Raw genomic sequence first — 12,390 nt, 5'->3', positions numbered from 1 at the left:
ATGTTGGCCAAGAACTTCACCTGGACAAGTGTGCAAAAATTCAGGCGTAAGAATGTTCATTGCAACACTGCTTATAACAGTGAGAAACAAAACAATCTATCCAACAACGGGTGGTTGGCAGTCTCTTAAATTACTGTGCATCTGCGCTATTCAGTCATTTAAAAACTGGCTTATATCTATGTTAATTAAAGTACATGAGGTCAACCCACATTGCGTGAGGAGAAAAGCAGGATGAAGAATAACACGATTAATCTTGTTTATGTACTTGTGTACATGTATGTATAAGAATGCTCACCAAATTGTTAATGCTAGTACTCTGTGGGTGGTGGTAGTCAGGAGTTTTTACTTTTTTATATTGTTTGAATTTTTAAAAATAATATATATTTTTTGTAACCTGAAAATTTTTTTAAATAAACAAGTAAAATAAAGCATGCATTAGAGAAATTAAAACCAACTCAAGCCACAGACTCAAAAGAAGGAAGCTCAGGAGTTTAAGACTAGCCTAGGCAATGCGGTAAGACCCCAACTCTACAAAAAATTTAAAAAATTGTCAAGCATGGTGACACACGCCTATAGTCCCAGCTACTTGGGGGGCTGAGGTGGGAGAATCACAGCCTTGGTGACAGAATGAGATCCTGTCTAAAAAATCAACACAAAACAAATAAAAAAACTCCTTCCAGATTTAACATTATTTATTTATTTATTTATTTATTTATTTTGAGATGGAGTCTCGCTCTGTCGCCCAAGCTGGAGTGCAGTGGTGCGATCTCTGCTCACTGCAAGCTCCTCCTCCCGGGTTCACACCATTCTCCACCTCAGCCTCCCGAGTAGCTGGACTACAGGCACCCACCACCACGCCTGGCTAATTTTTTGTATTTTTAGTAGAGACAGGGTTTCACCGTGTTAGCCAGGATGGTCTCGATCTCCTGATTGTGGTGATCCACCCGCCTTGTCCTCCCAAAGTGCTGGGATTACAGGCATGAGCCACCGCGCCCTGCCAACATTTTATAATTTTATAACTTGGCAAGGTTATCAACGTAATGCTCAGCAGCGACCACTAGGAGAACATACAATGTGCCTGATTGAGCACAACTTCATTTTCTAGAAACATTATTTCTCCATAAAATTTAGTGCTTTGATTTCTGTGGCGCTTCCAAGAATAGCTACTCTAAATGTGACATCATCTAATAAGTGTATTTGAAACTGAGATGTCATATACAAGGTAAAAAATTACTTATAGAACAACATCTTTCCACAAAATATTTAGTTGTTTCTCCATTTGTTGGATCAATACTGTTCCTATTTTACAGAAACAGTATCAACTGATATTCCTACTCTGGTTGAGTGACCTAAATTCCTATGAACCATAATGATGCCTCTTTTCAGCTTTAATTTCCTCAATGTTTATTAAGAATTTTATCAATAAAAAGTAGGCTGGGCACAGTGGCTCACACCTGTAATCCCAGCACTTTGGGAGGCCAAGGCAGGTGGATCAAGAGGCCAGGAGATCGAGACCATCCTGGCCAACACGGTGAAACCCCGTCTCTACTGAAAATACAAAAAACTAGCCGGGCGTGGTGGCGGCGCCTGTAGTCCCAGCTACTTGGGAGGCTGAGGTGGAGAATGGTGTGAACCTGGGAGGCGGAGCTTGCAGTGAGCAGAGATCACGCCACTGACCTCCAGCCTGGGTGACGCAGCGAGATCCCATCTCAAAAAATAAATAAATAAATAAATAAAATAAAATAACAATGTTAATAGTCACTTTTATCCTTAGCTTATCCTAGATCTGAACTCAATGTATCTCCAGAAGACCCTGAAGATTCTCACATTATTGACAACATGGAAGCACACAGACAAAATACACACATAACTTACATTTTTATGATTGACACATTTTAAGAGGACGAGTTCACGATAAGCTCTCTTTGCATGAGTTTGGTTCTGAAAAGGACGGCTTAGTTTCTTGACTGCAACATTTATCCCAAGAACTGTATCAAATGCAGCACTAGAATTAGGAAATATAATGCACAATCCATTAGAACCGTTTTGGAAAACACAGCAATGCCAGAATATACATTGAATATATTATCCTTTTAATAAGTAACAAGGAAAAATCTGCTTATTTCCATTCAAGGTACCACACATATGAAAAGCACAGTGAGTTGGCTAAGACTACAGCATGGACTAACCCCTTTGCAGAGACATATTTCAGCGACAGTTAAGACGGGGTTCGGCAATCCTTCACGTACCGTTTTCACAGTTTAGATTACATTCAAAACCAGATAATTTAACATAGAGTGCATAAAACCAGTCAAGAAATGAAATCTTCAGTTTAAACATGACAAGAAGTTGGAAACAAAGTCACTGTTATCCCATCTTAAAATGTGTATATTTTGGAATATCACAGTAGAGGAAATGGTTGAGTTGATGAGAAGAATACAATAAATCTAAAGTTTGAGTCATTGTGTTTTTTTCTTAGACAACAGTATCTAATAAGAAAAGAAGCCAAAATTTCAGCTCATGGTAAATGCCCAAGATACAAAATCTCTAACGTAAGCAACTGCTATATAAAGTTCTTTTAGAAATATCTCCTCCTACTACTATGGTAAGAATAAAATTTAGAGGCTGTGTTTCCAGATCTCAAGTTTCCTGTTGAAATTCTGTTCATTTTCCCCCAGAAAACAGATATGAAAAATCAAGTAGCCTGATGGCACATTTTTAGGTTTCTAACTGGTACTAAATAGTACCATTTGTGTTATGACCTCTGGGCTACCCATCAGGGCTAACAGTTACTAAAGGCCACCTGAGAACCTAAGCACTGATTTAAATATTGCTTCTATTTCTTTATTCTATTGAGTTTATAACATTGTTTACATTTATTCTCTTCTATTAATGCTTTTTGCCAAACAACTCGAACTTAATTCAACGTTTTAAAGTTAAAGGCTGTCTGCTGTAGCATTTGGTTAAGAAGCTACCTTACTTTAATTCAGTTAATATTATGTGTCCGTCTACATACATATGTAAATCCACAGGCTCATACGCAAATTGCACCACTTATATGAATTATAAAATGATGAGGATACATCCATGTGTGAAACAAGTCATTAACATACATGTAGCCATCAAAAGTATTTATACTTATATACTTCTCAGACTCAAGAATTTGAAAACAGGCCAGATGTGGTGGTTCATATCTGTATTCCCAGCACTTTGGGAGGCCAAGGCAGGCAGATCGCTTGAGCCCAGGAGTTTGAGACCAGCCCGGGCAATATAGTGAAACCTTGTCTATACAAAAAATACAAAGATTAGCTGAGTGTGGTGGTGCATGTCTGTAGTCCCAGTTACTCAGGGGACTGAGATGGGGGGATTGCTAGAGCCGGGGGTCGAGACTGCAGTGAGCAGTCATCCCTCCACTGCACCCCAGCTTAGGTGACAGACTGAGACCCTGTTGCCCAGGGTCTCAAAGAAAAAAAAAGAATTTGAAAACAGACACACTTTTTTGGTATCAAAAGTTTTTGTCCAAAATTTCAGTTAGGAGCAATAAGGTCAGGAGGTCTACTGTGAGATACGGTTACTGTAGTTAATAACAATATATTGTATTCTTGAAAATTGCTAAGAGTAGATTTTTTAAGTGTTCTTGTCAGAAATTTTAAAGAAGTATGTGAGGTAATGCATATGTTAATTCGCTCAATTTAGCTAGTCCATAAAGTATACATATTTCAAAACAATATGCTGGACACGATAAATATATACAATTTTGTCATTTAAAAAATGTGTTTAGCTAACACAAGCCAAATGGATCAGGTCTAAGCATCTGAGTGGGCATAAGCTTCCCCACTTGTAACTCCAGCTCCATGGGGAACTCCCTTCAATTATTCCTGGTTTTGGTTATTGTGGTCACTCAAAGAATACATTTTTATCACTCTCTCTTCATTTATCCACTTTAGAAATGATCTACCTACTCCCCACTATGAAAACTGAGTAGTTAACCACTTCCCTGAAATCCCAACACCTCCTATTTTTTCTCTTCTGCTTTTCGGGTTTTCCCTGGTTACGTCTTTAAGTAACATCCCTAATCTTCGTGCCTCTTCAACTTCGAAGGGAACGTCTTGACTTCTGCATATGTAAAATGAGACGACTCCATCCCTTTCTCCTCCATTTATCATGTATTTATAACTGTGTCTTCTGTATTTCTTCTTTAGGATGTGTCTAGAAGTTGAAAATCAATACATGGAGTGTGGGTGTGTGTACACATGTAACCGTCACGAACGGCCAGAGCTGGGACTGCGTTTCAGTTTCTAAAGATCACATGGCTCTTGCTGCCACTCATAAGACGGTGAGACTGTTTCCGGGATCGAGAAAGGATTCTCTTTTCTTACATTTCATCAACTGCTCAAACATCATGTCCTTTTTATTTGTTTTATAATTAGGCCATGATTTTTTCTAGTTTTTCTCACACATTTCTAATAAATAATAATTAGATGATTTTATTATATTACTAGATTATTATTAGTTTTTACTAATACAAAATGCCAGTTTTAGCCTATCACTAGTACTTCCTAGCTTCTTACACTATCTGCTGTTTGGCATCTACTCCACATTCTTTGCAGACACTCTTCTTGGAGCTTCCTTAAGGCCTGCCACACAGCCACCATCCTGGGATTTCTGTTTAGTCCCCACTGCTGCTTGCATTACGCTCTTGGGTTGCCTCTCTTGCTGGAGTATATCCTCAAGGAATTTTTTCCTCAGAAAAGGTGTATGGAAGATAGATGGTACTGCTCTGCCCTCACCCTTGACTGACAGTACGTTTTCTGAGTTTAAAATCAATTTTCTGTGAGAACTTTGAAGGCACTGTCCCACTGATTTCCGCACTGAGCGCTGCGGTGAGAAGGCTATGCCTGTTACTGTACTGATTCCTGTGCTGCTTCTTCTGTTTCCCAGCTCAATGATTTATCAGTCATGTTCTCTCTGTATCCCAAATGCCTCTCTCAAAATTATCCCAACTAATTACTGTCCCTCCTGTCCACCAGTGATAACTGCTTCTGACATGTACAATAATCACTTTCTTGCTTTTACCAGCGAAAACATGCACCCTGGAGTGCCCAGTTTATTTTTGCCTGTTTTTTGAAATCTTCTGTGTCTGACTTATTTGGCTCAATATTACAAGACTCATCCATTGTTGCTGTATGTAGCTATAACTCATTCCATCATTGCTGTAAGTTTCCTTTGTATAACGATATCACATTACATTGAGGTATTTCAGTTGTTTTTAGTCTTCAATCAATTACAAAACACACGGTCATCAATATTCCCATCCACAGCTCTGGGTCCCCTATTCATGTGTTTCTGATGAGTAGACAACTAAGCGTGGGAACGTATCCGTTGTATTTCAGTAGATAATGTCAGACTCTTTGCCAAGGCGGTTCTACACATTTGTAGAGCTGCCAGCAGTGCGTGAGGGGTCACGTCTGAGAGCTGCCTCGGGTGGTTCCACAACCTTACCAGCACCTGGTATCACCAACAGCTTAGTTTCTAACCATTCTGCGAGTGTGGAATGGTATTTCATCGCGGCTTTAAATTGCACTGTCCTGATGCATAATGACATTGAGCACTTTTTCCTGTTCACAGGTTATCTGGGTACCCTCCTGTGACAATCTGCTGACTATTTGTTTGTCTATCTTTACAATCGTCTTCACTGTTGTTCTTTACATATTCTGAACGAGAGTTTTTTTCAGTCATATATCTTCTCACATGTATGCTTATCTTTTCAGTTTCTTGATCTCAATTTTCTTAAACAACATTTCTTAATTTTAATACAAATTTAATCAATCTTCTATGATAAATTTTTGTTTGTTTGTTTTTTGAGATGGAGTCTTGCTCTGTCGCCCAGGCTGCGGTGGAGTGGCGCGATCTCAGCTCACTGCAAGCTCTGCCTGCCAGGTTCAAACAATTCTCCTGCCTCAGCCTCCCAAATAGCTGGAACTACAGGCGTGCACCACCACGCCCGGCTAACTTTTGTATTTTTAGTAGAGACAGGGTTTCACCATGCTGGCCAGGCTGGTCTCAAACTCCTGACCTCATGATCTGCCCGCCTCGGCCTCCCAAAGTGCTGGGATTACAGGTATGAGCCACCATGCCTGGCCTGATTTTTTTTTTTTTTTTAAATAGAGATGGGGGTTTCATTATGCTGGCCAGGCTGGTCTTGAACTCCTGGCCTCAAGCAGTCCTCCCACCTTGGCCTCCCAAAGTGCTGGGATTACAGGCGTGAGCCAGCATATCCAGCAGACAAACGTTTTTATGTTGTGTTTAAAGGAGCCCTTCCCTGCTCCAAAGACCATGAAGAAATCCTCCTATATGACCTTCAAATAGCTTCACTGGTTTGCCTTAGACATTTACAGCAATTCAACTGTGGTTGATTTTTGTATATAATATGAGGTTGGGGTCAAATTTCACTTTTTTCCATATGAATATTCCTATGTCCACTTATGTAAAAGACCATCCTTTCCTCATTGCTCTACAAGGCCACCACTGCCATAAGTCAGAAGCCCACACAGGCATGATTCTGTTGCAAGGTGAGTCCACTGTTTCTCCTCGCACCACACAACACCATCTTGAGCACCAGTTTTCTAGTAAGTCCTCACATCTGGCAGAGGGAGTGCTCCTCCCTTCTTCTTAATGGGTGTCTTGACCATTCTAGGGTTTTTATTTTTACATATAAATTTTAAAATCAGTTTGTTCATTTCTTTGTTTTTTAAGACTATTGAGATTTGAATGCAATCACTCTAGACAAGTCTGAAAATTGACCTTTATGGTATTAAATATTCTAACTCATGAAAATCAGATTTCCCACCACTATTTCAGTTTTACTTCTTCTAATTTTTTTAGCTTTTTGTAAACAAGTCTTTCATATTGTTAGACTTTTCCCCCAGATACGATAATTTAAAAGTTTTTATCCTATTTTAAATGGTATCCTTTTCAAATTCTCATTTTCTATATACTGCTAGTATATAAATATGCAATTTGGGGGGGGAGGGGTACATATATTGACCCTGCATCTTGCAAAGGGACTAAACATACTCACTAATTTAACAAAAGGCAGATTATCCAGGTGGGCCTGTTCTTATCACGAGAGCCCTTTAGAGGCAGAGTTTCCTCTGGTTCACAGAAAGGGTAGGAAAGTCAGGGAGATGTGAGTCTGGGAAGGGCTGGGCAGGCCACTGCTGCCTTTAAGATGGAGGAGGTCACTTGAGAAGGAAAACAGGCAGCCTCTAGGAGCAGAGAGGGGTGCCTGACTGAGAGAGATCGGGAGACTGGGAACCACAGACCTAAAGCTGTGAGGAACTAGACTCTGCCAACAGCCTGAATGAGCTTGGAAGCAGATTCCCTTCCAGAGCCTCCACCTGTGAGCCGAGCCCAGCCCCGTCGAAATCTGGACTTCAGTTTTGTGAGACGCTGGGCAGAGAACCCAGGCAAACCCATCCAGATTTCTGACTACAGAACTATGAGATAATCAACAGTGTTGTTTTAAACAACTAAGTTTTTGTTAACGTGTTATGCAGCAATAGAAAACTAACAACCTCTCTTTTGTGCTCTTCTGCCATTTTTGCCTCTGCAGCTTTCATTCTGGGTATTTTTTGCTGACCCATCCTCCAGGTCACTAAATCTCTCTTCAGTTATATCTAGTATGCTGTTAAACACATTAAATTCATAATTCAATTACTATAGTTTTTTCTAGAATTTTGACTTATTCCTCTTAAAAAGTTTTCATTTCTCCACCAAAACTTTTAATCTTGCCTTTATCACCTTGAACATAACATCATAGCTATTTAAAAATGTGGATCTAATAATGCCAATATCTCTTATGAATCTGTTTCTTTTGTCCATTGTTTCCGCAGGATTTTACTCAGATTGTCATATCTCCTTGTGTGCCTAGACTGGGCCTTGCACTTGTAAAACTGTCTGCTATCTAGAAGTAAGTTTATCTAATATGATGCTGTCTTCCTCCACAAAGAATTCAAATTTATTTCTACTAGGTACCTGGGTGCACTAGCACTTTTTGTTTAACTCCATATAAGTTCAGCAAATGAGACGATAATCTGAAGCTGAGTGGCAGTGCCTATTAAGGGCCAACCTCTGAGTTACCTTGACTTCTAGGAAGCAGCCTTTTATTGGTCCCAATACAAGGCAAAAGAAGTTCGCTGCGCAATATTAGAGGCCCTGGACTCTAATCTCCTAGCCACAAGGCAGTCCAAAACACTCTCTCAGCAGCCCCGTGCAGAATGTTCAAAGGCCCCTGAGGGAAAGACAGCCCCACATGCTGAAGCTCCCCCCGGGAGGGAAAGACAGCCCCACATGCTGAAGCTCCCCCCCACGAGGGAAAGACAGCCCCACATGCTGAAGCTCCCCCCCCAGAGGGAAAGACAGCCCCACATGCTGAAGCTCCCCCCCGCCGAGGGAAAGACAGCCCCGCATGCTGAAGCTCCCCCCCCCCGGAGGGAAAGACAGCCCCACATGCTGAAGCTCCCCCCCCCCGAGGGAAATACAGCCCCGCATGCTGAAGCTCCAGCTCCCCCCCCCGAGGGAAAGACAGCCCCACATGCTGAAGCTCCCCCCCCCCCGAGGGAAAGACAGCCCCGCATGCTGAAGCTCCCCCCTCCGAGGGAAAGACAGCCCCGCATGCTGAAGCTCCCCCCCCCCCGAGGGAAAGACAGCCCCACATGCTGAAGCTCCAGCTCCCCCCACCCCGACGGAAAGACAGCCCCGCATGCTGAAGCTCCCCCCCCCCCCCCCCCGAGGGAAAGACAGCCCCACATGCTGAAGCTCCAGCTCCCCCCCCCACCGAGGGAAAGACAGCCCCGCATGCTGAAGCTCCCCCCCCCCGAGGGAAAGACAGCCCCACATGCTGAAGCTCCAGCTCCCCCCCCCAGAGGGAAAGACAGCCCCACATGCTGAAGCTCCAGCTCCCCCCCCCCGAGGGAAAGACAGCCCCACATGCTGAAGCTCCCCCCCACCGAGGGAAAGACAGCCCCGCATGCTGAAGCTCCCCCCCCCCGAGGGAAAGACAGCCCCGCATGCTGAAGCTCCCCCCTCCGAGGGAAAGACAGCCCCACATGCTGAAGCTCCCCCCCCCCGAGGGAAAGACAGCCCCGCATGCTGAAGCTCCCCCCCCGAGGGAAAGACAGCCCCACATGCTGAAGCTCCCCCCCCGAGGGAAAGACAGCCCCACATGCTGAAGCTCCCCCCCCCGAGGGAAAGACAGCCCCGCATGCTGAAGCTCCCCCCGCCGAGGGAAAGACAGCCCCGCATGCTGAAGCTCCCCCCCCCCAGGGAAAGACAGCCCCGCATGCTGAAGCTCCCCTCACTAGGCTTCTGTGTTCCCCAGATCCTGACCTAGTAACTCCTCACCGACTTCCTCTCTAGGGGCAACGCTGAGCATGGGGGAGAGTGGGAATGCTGGGGGAACACTGGCACAGTTGTTTCATACGCACACTTTTAATTAACAGCCCGAGTTTTAGCCGCTCATTTCGTTCTTCTTCTTGACTGTCATCTCTATGCCCACAGCCCCCGTAGAGTTTTACTACAGGTAGATTCTCTTCCTTAACGCAAATACTTCAGCTACTTATTCTCACTTTATCTGCTGTTTTATCTGTATCACAAGATTCAAGCTACTTTCTATATTTCATCAATTTGTTAAAACTCTCTTCCACTCATTACTGCCCTCTTATCTTTGTACAGGTGTTTGGGCCACCATCTTAAATGAGAAGTTCCAAACCACTCATTTTACAGGTGAAATATTAGGGCCCATAAAGAAACTGATCTGGCCGGGCGCGGTGGCTCAAGCCTGTAATCCCAGCACTTTGGGAGGCCGAGATGGGCGGATCACGAGGTCAGGAGATCGAGACCATCCTCGCTAACCCGGTGAAACCCCGTCTCTACTAAAAATACAAAAAATTAGCCGGGCGAGGTGGCGCGCCTGTAGTCCCAGCTACTCGGGAGGCTGAGGCAGGAGAATGGCGGGAACCCAGGAGGCGGAGCTTGCAGTGAGCTGAGATGGCGCCACTGCACTCCAGCCTGGGCGACAGAGTGAGACTCCATCTCAAAAAAAAAAAGAAAAGAAAACCATGTTAAGAACAGGCCAGTACTCATGTTTGTACAGAACTTGAGGAAACAAAAAGGAATACACTATACCAATTATTTCACGTTAAGGCTGTAACTGTCGCTTCTAAGTACTGCCAGACTTAATATTAAACACTTTAAAGGTTAAACATTTCATGGAACGGTTTCATAAAACAAATAATCTTTATTATTTTGGCCAAACAACTTGAGATTTTTGAAAGAGAAAGAAAAACTGAATATATGTATGAAAGAAACGTACACACATCTTCCCCACTAGAGCTTCGAAATCTTACGATTACTTAATTGTACTATAACACAGTTGATATTTATGAATACTTCAAAATTACATTTTAAAACTTATTTTAGGCCAGGCACAGTGGCTCATGCCTGCAATCCCGGCATTTTGGGAGGCCAAGGTGGGTGGATCACAAGGTCAAGAGATCGAGACCATCCTGGCCAACATGGTGAAATCCCGTCTCTACTAAAATACAAAAAATTAGCCGGGTGTGGCCGCGGGCGCCTGTAGTCCCAGCTACTCGGGAGGCTGAGGCAGGAGAAACACTTAAACCCGGGAGGTGGAGACTGCAGTGAGCCGAGATCATGCCACTGCACTCCAGCCTGGTGACAGAGCAAGACTCTGTCTCAAAAATAAAATAAAATAAACTCATTTTCAACTGTAAAAACTTATTTCCTAATAAATTTTACTAACATTTTTAAAAGAACGAAAACAAAGAAATAAATCAAAGACAACTATAAAAACAATTCAAAATGAGGAACCAGAATATTTTCTTCTGGTTCCAGCTCTTCCATTTAATCCTGTACAGGTCACAGGCCCTACCTGCACTTTGGTTTATCTGCACACCTGCCCTTCATAAAGCTCTAATTTAAATAGAAGATTAGCTAGCTGCATAAACCATACACTGCTGCTATTATATTTCTCAAAAATGTAAAAATACACATGCTCGTGAATCAGTTTCCTATTGCTATTGTAACAAATAACCACAAATTTACTGCTTTAAAGCAACACAAATTTACTATCTTACAGTTCTGGAGGTCAGAAGTCCAAAATGCATCTTATGCGTCAAGAGGCAAGCAGGGCTGCGTGGTTCCTTCTGCAGGCTCGGGGGGACTCTGCTCCCCGCCTCCCTCAGCTGGTGGGAGGCTTCCTGTACTGCTCGGCTGTGACCCCACATCACTCCAAACTTCGCTGTCATCACATCTCTGACTATGACCCTCCTGTCTCCCTTTTGTAAGAAGGACCCACCCAGCTAAACCTGGAATAACCCTCCCATCTCAAGACCATTAATTTAATCACACCTGCTAAATTCCTTTTGCCATGTAAAGAAACATACAAATTCCAGACATTAGGATGTGGACAGCTCAGGCAGGGCCATTATTCTGCAGGCTACACCCCCCAAAGAATCATTGACAGATGATTTTCAAGTACAATAGTGACAAAAGGAAGTTTCAGATCATCAGTTAACTATATAGTGCCAATATTTTAATATGAAATATGATAGAAAATCCAATTCCTCTTGTCAAAGTGTCAGCTAATCTACTGTTGAGCTTATTTTAGGAAAAGCTTTTTTTTCTTTTTTGAAACGGGAATGTGCTATAACTAGATTATTTCCCAATTCTACTTGGTGCCTCAGAGCCTGGTGAAGAAGAGAGAGAAAAAGAAAGGGGGAAAGGAAGCTAAAATCACTTACAAAGTGTTTACTTTCCCTATTAGAACATAAGATAGAAGGACACCATAAAACACAAAGCCAGTTACAGTTATAAAAATTGAAACTGTTCTTGAATATAACAATTGTCTTATAGAGATAAATACAATTAACTAAAAATTATTTCATAGGTGTTTAGTGAATATTTGTTCATTATTGCTAAGATTTTTTTTTTTTTTTTTTTTTTTTTTGAGACGGAGTCTCGCTGTGTCTCCCAGGCTGGAGTGCAGTGGCGTGATCTCGGCTCACTGCAAGCTCCGCCTCCCGGGTTCACGCCATTCTCCCGCCTCAGCCTCCCAAGTAGCTGAGACTACAGGCGCCCGCCACCACGCCCAGCTAGTTTTTTGTATTTTTAGTAGAGACAGGGTTTCACCATGTTAGCCAGGATAGTCTCGATCTCCTGACCTCGTGATCCACCCGCCTTGGCCTCCCAAAGTGCTGGGATTACAGGCTTGAGCCACCGCGCCCGGCCCATTATTGCTAAGATTCTAAACAGAGGTTGGGTCAGAGGACTTGTCCTGTCAAAGTATCAGTGGTTCAAAGTCTTCAA

The 12,390-nt window shown here is 42.9% G+C and overlaps 1 protein-coding gene across 6 annotated transcripts in view; it reads right to left on the bottom strand.

The window, feature by feature from the left end:
- Nucleotides 1-12,390, bottom strand: part of MAPK9 (mitogen-activated protein kinase 9) — a 58,998-nt gene that overhangs the window by 32,661 nt on the left and 13,947 nt on the right. For all 6 annotated transcript variants that reach the window (XM_050794244.1, XM_050794240.1, XM_050794243.1 and 3 more), the window contains one exon: nt 1,876-2,005. In XM_050794244.1, the coding sequence (XP_050650201.1) occupies nt 1,876-2,005 (130 nt within the window). The remainder of the gene's footprint in view (nt 1-1,875; nt 2,006-12,390) is intronic.

Source organism: Macaca thibetana, chromosome 6, assembly GCF_024542745.1.
Source record: "Macaca thibetana thibetana isolate TM-01 chromosome 6, ASM2454274v1, whole genome shotgun sequence".
NCBI lineage: Eukaryota > Metazoa > Chordata > Mammalia > Primates > Cercopithecidae > Macaca > Macaca thibetana.
The sequence above is the reverse complement of the archived record's forward strand: the minus strand, read 5'-3'. Positions and strand labels throughout refer to the sequence as shown.